Source organism: Charadrius vociferus, unplaced genomic scaffold (assembly GCF_000708025.1).
Source record: "Charadrius vociferus isolate BGI_N301 unplaced genomic scaffold, ASM70802v2 scaffold49, whole genome shotgun sequence".
NCBI lineage: Eukaryota > Metazoa > Chordata > Aves > Charadriiformes > Charadriidae > Charadrius > Charadrius vociferus.
In genome coordinates, this window is record NW_009661375.1 from 4,821,506 (window position 1) to 4,833,241 (window position 11,736).

The 11,736-nt window shown below is 38.0% G+C and overlaps 1 protein-coding gene across 1 annotated transcript in view; it reads right to left on the minus strand.

Annotated features, from left to right (window-relative positions):
* Window positions 1-222: 222 nt before the first annotated feature.
* WDHD1 (WD repeat and HMG-box DNA binding protein 1) overlaps window positions 223-11,736 on the minus strand; it is a 29,648-nt gene continuing 18,134 nt past the window's right edge. The window contains exons 15-25 of the mRNA XM_009893906.1: window positions 11,056-11,212; window positions 9,036-9,150; window positions 7,613-7,744; window positions 7,028-7,245; window positions 5,133-5,263; window positions 4,115-4,171; window positions 3,193-3,236; window positions 2,877-3,035; window positions 2,345-2,478; window positions 1,013-1,148; window positions 223-423 (exon numbers count right to left, since the gene is read on the minus strand). Of these exons, the coding sequence (XP_009892208.1) occupies window positions 223-423; window positions 1,013-1,148; window positions 2,345-2,478; window positions 2,877-3,035; window positions 3,193-3,236; window positions 4,115-4,171; window positions 5,133-5,263; window positions 7,028-7,245; window positions 7,613-7,744; window positions 9,036-9,150; window positions 11,056-11,212 (1,484 nt within the window). The remainder of the gene's footprint in view (window positions 424-1,012; window positions 1,149-2,344; window positions 2,479-2,876; window positions 3,036-3,192; window positions 3,237-4,114; window positions 4,172-5,132; window positions 5,264-7,027; window positions 7,246-7,612; window positions 7,745-9,035; window positions 9,151-11,055; window positions 11,213-11,736) is intronic.

An 11,736-nucleotide genomic window follows, 5' to 3' on the forward strand; every position in this document is an offset into this window, starting at 1 on the left:
AGAGTGGATTCAGCATTTCCGAACTATCAATTGATAAGAATTAGTAATTCAATAAAAGAACTGATAATTCAATAAAAAGAATTGATAATAAAATACTTTCTAAAATACTATTTGGAGCAAGGCACTCTTTTTGCGAGTGCTCTTTGAGCACAGTGGCAAATTTCTCAATACAGAGCTACCCGATGTTTTCAGAAACCAGATGCTGAGAAGGTACCACATTACTTAGCTTTGCTTGAATGCAAAAGCTGACAATCTGACATTTGTAGATTGATCTAAAGGCTTTGGTTTTTTGGATAAATTTGAGTCCTCCGATTTTTGCTCTGGATTCTTTTTCGCTTCTTCTTCATCAGCGGTGGGACGCTTTCTCTTTTTGTCTTCTGTTAAATCATTATCTGTTCCTCCTTTTGCTTTCTCAGTCCACACCTTTGAAGAAAGTACATCATTAAACAGAAAACTACAAATTAGGCCACAAAACTCACCACTGTATTTTATACACCTTCTTTCTCTGATTATAAGGAAGCACTGAAATAATTCCTCTTAAAAACTAACACGGATCAAGTTATAAACAATTTCCTCACTTCCCTTTTTTGCAACAGCATTGTTCTTCAAAACTGTACTTCATTTGAGCCTGTACATGAAACTGAAGCTCTTAATTGTCTTTCCAGACAAATAAGAAACCCAAAAGGCCTTAAAACAAATTTAAGGCCCAATGAATTAAGCCTGACTATGTCACTTCGAACTCCTTTCCTCCTCTTTTGTTATTTCTTCATTGATTACATTTCTCTCACGTGCTTCACTTTGGAAAAGCTGCCTTCTGCTATTACTTATTATTCAAATAGCTTATATTTTCATAAAGTGTATGTCATAGATCATGGCCCAATTCAAAACTGATGTCTGTGAAGATGAAAAGTGGAATCTTGGGAAAAAATTCCTAACTGAAAATAACAAAGGGATTTCATGGGGGGAAAAAAAATTGTCAACCCCCCCCCAGAATTAGAGAACGCTTTCTTACCATTCTTTCTTCTGACGACAGCATTCTAAATCGACTCATGCCTTCTTTTATTACTTCTGCTTCATTCAGATCAGGATTATCTTTCAAAATGTTTGCTCTGTTCTCTTCTAGCCACATCTGGAATCCGGTCTTTGGTCTAAAACAAGCACAAAAAAATTGTCCATTTAAGAAGGTTATAGGAAAACCATATCCCCCAAAACAACATTTCTAAACAACACCTAACTGGACCTTTTTGTTCTTGAAATAAAAGACGTATATAGCCAGCAGTTTGCTTTCTCCTATTGCGGTATGCTTAAAGAACATGCTGAGAAGGCAAGACTAAGTCAAGCATTTTTATTAAAACTGTGATATATATGGAGACTAACATTTCAGTTTTAGAACGACAAAGCATAATGGTTCCCTTCCTTTCTGACAGGGTCCCATCAACCTAAAAATAGAGCATACATATTAGCATGTTTCAGCCAATCCTTTTCACAATTCTCCTTGCCACTTGTTTTAGAACATTATCTGTAAAGGTTAAAGAAAAGAATGCTAGTCCAAATTAATAATAATTACCTTCATCTTCCTCAGCTAAACAACATCTAAATGAAACATGATTATAATAATGCAAGTTTCATGAGGACTGGGACTGTTAGAAAATACATCTGCTCCAGAGGAACAAGACATGCTCGGAACATAGCTAGGAACAGACATGCTTCTTAGGTGATGTAGGTTTTTTGTTTGTCTTCTTTTTCAAAAAAACATGCTAATATAAAGCTTTTACACTTTCATGTAAAACCCTTAGCTTTTAGACCTCCTTTGAGATTTGCTAGGGATGTTTAAACTTTAAGTATTTCCTATATTTGGAACTGGCACAGCAGCATGGTTTCATTTATCATTCAAAGGTCATTATCAGATGCATATGCAGTATCAAGGCAAGAATCATTGCTTAGAGCCCCAAAATTACATTTTGCATTGATCATTTATTATTTACTCACACATGTATTTGTCTCAGTCCAATGTGAAACTTCTGCTTTGAATAACGCTGCCATGCAGGCTGGGAAAGATTTAACGAACAGAATGCTTTTCTCTGTTCTTTCACTGCGATTGTAGGGTGGCAGTTTGGAAAACCAACCAATGTTTCTTATGCAGGTTTGTTTGATAATATGCACAGTATAAGCAGCATTTTATGAAATTTCTGAAGTGAGTTCACAAACGTGACAACTTGTGAGCTAAGACTTTAATTCTGATGTTATGCTACTTCAGCCAGTCCAACATCTTCAGAAACAAAATAGTTTTTGGACTTGCTATTCTATCAAAATTGGAATATGGCATTGAGATGTGTCTACTCACCTTCTGTTTTCAGTGTTCTCCTGTGCAGTGACTTTGACATCACGGGACTCATTTCCTGATTTTTCTTCTCTTTCTTCCACTGTTTTTTCACTAGAGTTAGGTGTACGAGGCTGGAAGAAGGAGGCTGCTAAAGCCTACAGAAATTCAGTTAAAAAAAAAAAAAAAAAAAAAAGGTAAGAACACCTCACTCTCAGACAACACATACCATGTAGCCTGACAAAAAACAAGCCTTTCCTAAAGACACAATTTGCATCCACATAGCATCTAAGCCATCCAATATCAGGACAGTAGATGTTTAGTAATCGCTATTTAAAATAAAAGCAGAAGATTCAGTGCAGAATGCAATTTCTACAACTGAAAATTTATTTTGCTGGGTTTTGCGCTTTTATAGTTTCTGCAGTATGCTTAAATGAACTTTGCCATCTAAGATGCTTTACTCAGTCAACAAGGTTTCATACTTGATAAAAGCTGGAAAAATTCAATTTGCTGTTCTTTGCTCACTGAAACAACATAAAAAGACTAGAAACATTACCTGCTTGGACTTGGGTTTGGGAATCAGAGGCTTTATAACTGGAGGGTTCTGCTTGTTTACAGCTCGATTGCTAGACAAAGAAGTTTTCCTTGAGTATTTGCTCATAGTGTCCAGAACATTTGCTGAGGGGACCACTGTGTCCTTTTTGTTGGATGACACCTAGCAAAACAAATAAATAGATGTTTTATTTATTTTCTGTCATATTCCCCTCCTCTGTCCCTCCAGATATCTGTCATAGTTATATTGTAAACTTTAGATATAATAATCTCTTGCGATTTTCAGAACACTGCAATCAAAGCAGCTGCAAAATTCTTACCTTAAAGGGATTCACTCGTCCTTGGCTGCTTGATGCAATTACAACTATTTAATAGGAAAGAAAAAGAATGTAAAAATGTGTGCATGTGTGTACACACACACCCCCCTATAAATCTATGAAGCAATGTGCACATTTTAGACGAGCAGATGAAACATTAGCCTCATTTCCAAAGAACAAGGCTAACACTCATTTTGTATGTTTCAGCCTCTGTTCATTGAAAATTGAAGAGGAGAACTAAATCAAAGGCATCAACTATTCCACACCAAAGAAAAGAAGTTCCCACCAGGCTTGAAAGTGGTCAGATAAAGAGAAAGACTCTTTAATAACCACATGAAAATTATAATGCATGTGCTAAGCTATTATTAGTCATCAGAAATGCCACACAGGACCAACAGTTTTACATACAAATTCACAGGAAGACCCAGTACTTCCTCCACTCCCAAATCCGTTTCCACTCCTATTATTCTTGCTGGAGGGAAGAAGCAAGAAGCAGCAAGAGGTTGCATTCTGCCCCTGCCTGCTCAGACTCACAGTTCTACAGCACGGTTACTAACTCTGCCTTGTAAGTGCAACCAATAAATATGCCTGTGATTAGCAAAACAAATCAATTGATCGTTGTTCTCATTTTTCCCCTGTCCCAAAGAATGCCTTCATGACGTAGCCAGGCAGACAACTGATTCAACATCTGGCACAGCTAAGGCAATCAGCATAGTGTTATGGAACACCATTAGCTAATGAAAACATCAACAGGCATAGGGAACCTCTTAACAACGTGAGAACAACTATCAGTGTAAGTTACCACTTGACAACACTGTTACACATTAAATTTTAGTAGTAATGGAAGAACAGAGGATAAAACCCAGAGCAGGTATTGTGAAGCATGACAAAGTTCTCATCCTGGAATAAATGGAGGTTCACTCACCAGACTTTGGAGTAGTCACCTCTGCTGAAACGACACCTTTGGAGAAAGGATTTGGCCCTTCAGAACAGAGAAAGAGGTACACATTTAAGTGCAATAAAACATAATAGCATAACTTGTTAAAAAAAAACAACAAACCAAAACAAAAAAGACAAGCAATCTATATTTTAAATTATGATTCTAATTTTCAGACTGTACATACCATTTTACAAAACCACCTCTTATCTTTACCCGGATTTAACTTAAAGAGTTGTATAACTATTCCCTAAACCTTAAACTTATTCCTTACAACGTGCCCAGCAAACTACTTGTCTATCAATTCAACTCCTGCAAGATCTGAGCTGAAACCAAAGTAACCGTTTCACAGGGTGACCCAGTCCATTAGAAATAGTATCAGACAACAGAAAAACATCCCAAGGTTCCCCCAAACTGTTACTAAGTACAATGCATAAGCCAGCTGCCCCAGAGCAGATGACATACACTAAACTTGGTTCTCTGAAACGACACAGCCTGGAACTCGTACCTGCTCACTCAGGTTGGCACTACCACTCATCTCCCACAGGGAATTCCAGGTAATGGGAAGCTCAGAGGCAGGAGTTGCTGCAAGCTACCCTGTTATTCCTGCTGCATAGTTTTTCACATGTCAACACCCTAATAAGACGGATCGGAAACCACTAGACCCATTCTAACTAGGTAGCAGAAAACCTAGTCCCTTCTACAGTTGCAGAGTTTCAAAACTCAGTGAAACAAATGGGATTATTTTCTATTTACACAAATGGCTTCCAAATCAAACCTCCTGTACCTCACTTGTGGTACCCCTTGACAGGTGGTGTGCCTGTCTTTCTTAAATTTTATGTCAAAAGAATAAAACAAAACAATAGACAGAGAACCCCGTTGTTTTCATAGTCCTATAGACTGCTGAGTTATCCAAACTACAAATTATCTGGGAATTTTCCAGAATTCCTTATTAAGGACACATCTAGATAACTTCCAGCCTATTCAGAGAATATATTTTTCTTACTTGGTTTATGCACTTCTGGTGTTTCTTCTACTTCCTCACGGGCATCAGTTTCCTCAGCATCTTCCATGTCTTGGTCCTGCTGAGCATTTCTGACTGGCAGCCGACTCCACTCCGTGGCGGAGTTGCTGTAACTAAATGGAAGGAATTCATCAGAAAGGAAGGGCTCACCACATTCAGAAGGAAAACTGGAACAAAGGAAGGCTAACTTACTTATCTAATTAAGGAAATAAGAACAATAACATTTGGCATTTATTTGCATTATACCTCTGATTAAACTGTGATGATTACTAAAAATAAAATAAAGATTCATTAACCACTTCAGTTCACCCAGAAACACCAAGTGCAGTTGCCTGAAGTGGTACTCATGTAGTTTTAAGACCACACATGGCTATGAAACTGCCCGAAATCCACACTCAGATAAAATACATGCACTGGCCTTCAAACAGCTCCGCACACAAGAGCGAGCAGCCGAACAGAAACAACAAGCTTTTGCCACCCTTAAAGTGCATCACTATTGTTGCCAGAACACTTTGCCACAAATACAAATGCAAACATAAAGCACCTTCTGTAATCTTTATTTAAATGCTCATACCTCCAATATCATAAATTACTACTCTGCATACATGAATAAATACACAGGTGGTAACACAGATGCGTATTTTCAGCCTGAAGCTTAAGAAGTGAGTTTTAATGTTTAATCTCATTATTCTCTAAATTCCCAGTATAGTAGTATGCACATTTCTTGCATTTCCCTCCTAATCTTTGCTGATTACTAAAAATCTACGTATACATAAACAAAAGGTTCATTTCTTTCAACCAGAATGTCAGTATTAGTTCAATCTGGCACTACGAACAATGTAATGTTTGGGATGAATTTTAACCCTCAGAGCAGCTGAAGTCGCAGACATGGGATTACAGCTTCCATGCATGATCCAGAAGAACAAGGCAGAGCATTTGGAAAGGAATTTTAAATGTCCACTTTCACAAAGACGAATAAGGGAAAGGCTACAGATAAGTTCAGGGACTTCGCGCTTCCCCTTACTTAAATAAGTTCTGAACTTCATACATAAAATTGCTATAGGAAGACATTGCTTCTGACAAAACTTTATGACATTTTTTTTCTGCGCTATCAGACCAGTGGTTAGCAACTATTTGCCTTACAGCTGTACCATCCAGAGGCCAAGCAAGAACACAGCTCTTCTGTATGGTCTGTATTTTTTTTAAAAACACACACATCTTTTATGTCATCGTGCTTTACAAAGCAGACACAGGTGGGAGAGGAAAAGTAGGTAGCACAGATACAGAGAGGGAAAAAAAAAAATACATAGCAAACCTGTAGTATTTCCACAGTTTTGAAGAGCTAGGATTAATTAGGATGGAATAAGACTAAATAGGATGCACTGGGATGGAATACTGAAAGAGGGGAAGGCTGGAGGAAGATAAAAGGATTTTAAGATAGGTGTGGAATGAAGTGAGATAGAGAGACTGAGACAAAGAGAGGGAAAAAAAAAAAAAGTTGGAGTCAAATAACCAAATCAGCACAAGCTAGGGAAAAGGGGTGCGGGGAAGGAACCAATCCAAACCAATTCTCATTAGAGCAACTTGGTATTGAGTCTGCTTTGCCTCTGAAGCTGTTGAGCACAAACATACAGCAAGCAAGGAACATAGATACTTCCCTTTGTGTTAGTCTCCTGGTACTAATGAGTCCTCACAAGACACCAACAAGAATGTATCATTTTTTTTATGCACAATTTATGAAGTAGAGCGACACAAACTGTTACTTCGTAACAAATACACTGCAAACTACAGTCTGGAAAAGTGCATCAACTGGACCAAAAATATTAACAGGTCAGTAAAAATGTTCCCAGGTTTTTAATCACAGAAATTTGTGTTACCCAGCATTCAGATGCTTTCGGAAATCCTCTTCCTCCTCTTCATCTTCCGGTGCTGTTGCCAACTCACTTGCTTTTTCTACAGCCATTTCACTAAGTCGCTGAGCTAAATTTAGTCTTCGAGAGCGAGAAGCATACTTGATAGCTAAATTCACAACGTTTTGTGTCATGAGGTCAGCAAGTTCCACACAACGAAATTCACGCTCCAGTTTACAAGACAGCTGAAAGAAAAGAAGCCTTAAGAGTTACACATTTCAGTTACACAGCTTTCTCAAGACTCTAGGACCAGAATATAGCGGTCTTGGCAGAGTGAATGAATAAAGACAAACCACCACCAATCATGAGCTGTGTAGCAAAGAAAAAACTCTTTTTTTTTTTTTTATTATTTCTTCTTCCCACCCTTCATACTGATAAGCAATAACAGTGCTAACTGCAGTCCACCTCTTACTGTAGTCCGCGAACTAGCAGGATTGCCAATCACTAGCCAGACTACTAATACGAGGAATCACATCAAAATTTACATCAAATGCCATCAACTCCAAATAAAGTCTCAGGGATTCTTTCTGTTTTTTATTTATTCGTACTTACAGCAAACAGCTTCATTAAAAGTTCTTGCTGTTCTTTCACTGACTGACTTTTAACATTTTCATCAAGCTCATAGCCATTTTTTGACAAGTAATCCACATGGTTGTGAAATACAACAGAACGCCAGTACTGCTCCTGAAAAAGGCAGAAAGATACGTGGGGGAGGTCAGAGGGGGGAAAAACAGCCCACAACTTAATGCCTAACAATTTACAACATATTTTATTAACTTATTCTTAAAGGTTTCTTTCATCTTATAAGGGTGAGGGGTAGACAACTCTCTTTAAAAGCCAATGCCTGATGAGGAGAAAACAGAGCACACTAACGACCATCCATATAAAAACTTATCCAAACAGTGTCACCATGTATGTCAAATTCCATTTATATTACAGGCGTTCAGCAGAATGAGATCTACATGTTCACCAGCATGCTACCAGGACAGAAAATTCTAGAACAAGTTGATTATTTTATCGTATAACTTCTGGCCCACAGCAAACTGGAAGCATTCCGGAATAACTCAGTAACCTTCGGAGTAATCATCATCTGTGAGGCAGGTAAACAGAAAAAATAACTCTTGTTGTTCAGGGAAATAGTAGGATGGCTATTAGACCAGGAGAGCTCTGTTACAAAATAATTACAAAGTTATTCAAAACCAGTATGTTTTCATCAGATGTACTGGAATATTCTGTTGGTTTATTATTGAAACTTTTTACCTACACTTCTATCAAAGAGAACAAATTTCAAATAGTATTAAACTGTCTCTAAGGTTGAGGTTAGAATTTTATGTTCGTTTCTATTTTGTGCGCTACAGCTGAACACCACAAGATTGAAATATTTAAACCTATAAAAAATTGAATAATAAATGCGGATATTCTTCTAGAAGTTCTCCACAGGTACATCTTACTTCAACCAGCCTCTGCCTTAAGAAAATAAGTCAAACCTGAAGGCCTATGTTTTCACAATGATTAAATGAATTTGAGCACTTAGTACATCTTTCAAAAAAAAAAAAACCAAAAACAAACCTTCCAGCAATTTTGTTATGCTTAAAGTATTAAAAATCAGGCACCTTCAAGAGGGTCTTGATTCGGATCCCAAAATGTGGTGCTTCCCAGAACACTAATCACTACCCACTAAAAAATGAAAAGAGGGATAGAAAGCCTTCACTGGTCAGAAAGAGATTATGTGTAAAGATAAACTTGCATCAGCTCTAACAGCTTTATTTTGTATTTTTCTAGAAAGAGTTGTGAACCAAACCAAACCGGAAAAGCTATACAAAACACTGAACCCAAATAACCTCCTTAGCCACACGTCTTACTCAGAGTTTGTACTACCCTCTTTCATAGTAGAGATGATTAATAGGAATCTTGTATAATCCCTACTACGGGGACATCTGAGACTGTCAGCTGTGGACTCAACACCATTCCATACCTCCATCTGTCCCTTTTCCGTTGTAACTTGACAGTAAGGAAGTTTAAAAGATAATATTGCCACAGCAGGCCGTGGTAGCGTAGGAGGGAATCGGGCTCCTTTACAGGGAATACACCTGTGCAAGGGAAACAAAAAAACACGTACAATCCTCGTCACCTACAGTCACCAGTCGTTCTACATCTAAATCATGTCTCCTAAGAAGCAAGATACTTTAAGAGGATTTGTTCTTTAAAAAGTAGTAATTAAATTACTGACTTAAATATAGCAATATGTAAGATTGCATTATAAAGGGTTATTTTTACATTGCAACCAATAAAAGACTTTAAAACCAGCAAAGCACATGCTGCTCTTGTTCACACCAGAAACTCCAAATGTGGCACATAACAGACGTAGATCGATCTCTCACACAACACACGATTTAACAGCTACTACAAAATGCAAATGCAATTTATTAAAATCAGAAACTACTGAACAACTGAAAGCCACTGGAAATGAGCAGACACATCTACATTTATTTTGACGAGGTGTTTTGGACTTCATGAGGAGAGTGCTGTGGTCAGACATGCACAGGAAAAAAAGGGGGAGGGGAAAGAGGGGCGAAACAGATAAGCGTACACTAAAAGCGTAGGCTTACTGTTTCATTACATTTAAACTAGTACTTTCTGGTAATAATCACTTAAGCAAAACATTGACTGGGGAAGAGCTGTATTTCCAGCAGCACCAATGCAGCATTAACAAAAGCGTCTGGTTTTATAAGCTGCTGTTTCAGACACAAGGAAAAAAACAAAAAAGAACAGGAAGCATTAGTGTTCTGGGTATCTGTGTTAATTAAGGCATATGGTGTTTCTACAACAACCCTCCCCCTTTCTTATCTTTAATATGCTCCTGGCTTCAAATAAAATGTTCTTTGCAACTCAGACAGCGGCACTTTTTTTCTTGGAGTAAAGGAAAAAACCTCATGATGACAGACTCACAGTTGACCGTTTCATCAATGTGATGTGTCCTGCACAATTTTGATGAATTTTCTGGAGGCTAACATTAAGTAATGATTTGGAGGAAGAAACAGACAGTGAATTGACATTTACCAGTGATAGCAAATTATCCCCCTTATTACAAAAACCAGAGGATTACAAAGAACGTCACGTGAACTGAAATAAAATGTAGTCTCCAACCAACCTCTACAATTGTGCATGACTAGCAAAGTAAAAGAGCCTAAATTTCAAGAAAATACATGAGCTGATGGATTCTGCCCTGGTAGGAAAAGGACACAGATCACTGAATAAAGAGGACTACAAACAAAGCTTAGCAACTAAAGGTCTAGGAGGCTTGTTACCATAAAGAGAAACCAAGTTATTTAGACATCACCATTATCACATTTTATAAAGCAATGTCTAACTCTCAGCTAAATATTTGAGCAATTTTACATACAAAAATGTTTTTCATGGCCACAGTTTAAATATTCAGTAACAGACAGTTCTGATTCATCTATGCCTAATGATGTAGATTAGTTACAGGGCTGGATTCTTCTCTAAGGTACAAAAGGAGAAAACTCACTTAAGAGGGGAAAAAAACCAAACCAAACAAAACACCCCACCAAAAGACAAACCAACCAAACAAAGAAAAAGACCCCACCAACAAAAACAAGCCCTACCCCCCCAAACCGATCAACAGCAGAAGCAGATTCCTAACAGCAACCATAACTTTTTAGTAGGTTTCTCGAGCAAAAAGCAGTCTTATGAATGTGTCTGCATCAGAGATGTGATTTCATATCAAAGTGCAAACGCCTGCTAGCCAAGGCAAAAAGCCATAGCCAGTTACACACTATAAAACTCCAATGAGTTTATTCAAAACCAATTTAGTAATGAAACACCCATGCAGAATTCAATTTATGAACTAGATCATTTACTGCGCACATTTACTAGCCACCTGTTTTAGAAGTTGTTTCCAGTCTCTCACAGCAAGAAGTGGTCTATAAATTAAAATCAAGAAAAAGAGAGCGTTTCCATGTGAAATATCTGACCTGAGCTGCTGGGGATTTTCATGGATGCCAACTACCCAATAATGATCAGATTTTCCTTTGCAATGCTCTCTCGTGTTACACACTGGAATCCAAGTATTCCCAAGTCCTCGGTTCAACAACCGCACAATTCCCTCAGAATCCACGTAACACGGGGTACCTGTTTGTTACAAATTAAAACAATTACTCTGACAGGCAACTAAATACAATGCAAGTAAGTTTGAACTGGTCGATACTGCTGGGAAACAACGGTTTGCATATCTCAAGTACAACGTCCTCTCACCCAAGCAGTACAACCTAGCCGGGAAAAAATAGTTTCCTTAGAAAGATGCGCCACCTTGTGACAGTCAACACTACTGCTAGTTAACTGACAAGTTCAAATTTAAAACGTTTTACAAAGAAATCAAATTTATACTACTTGGGTAGATTCCCAAAGAAAATTAGCTATTTTACAATTACTTTTTCTTGTTATCATAAAAACTCCTCCCAAGCTACCAACTTTTTTGAGGGGTCTTTGTGGAAATACTTGAACATGCAGAGGGATGCATGGTCCCATCCAGAGGGACCTGGACAGGCTGGAGAGGTGGGCCCAAGCCAACCTCATGCAGTTCAGCAAGGCCAAGTGCAGAGTCCTACATCTGGGTCAGGGCAATCTCAAGCACAAATCCAGGCTGGGTGGGGAAT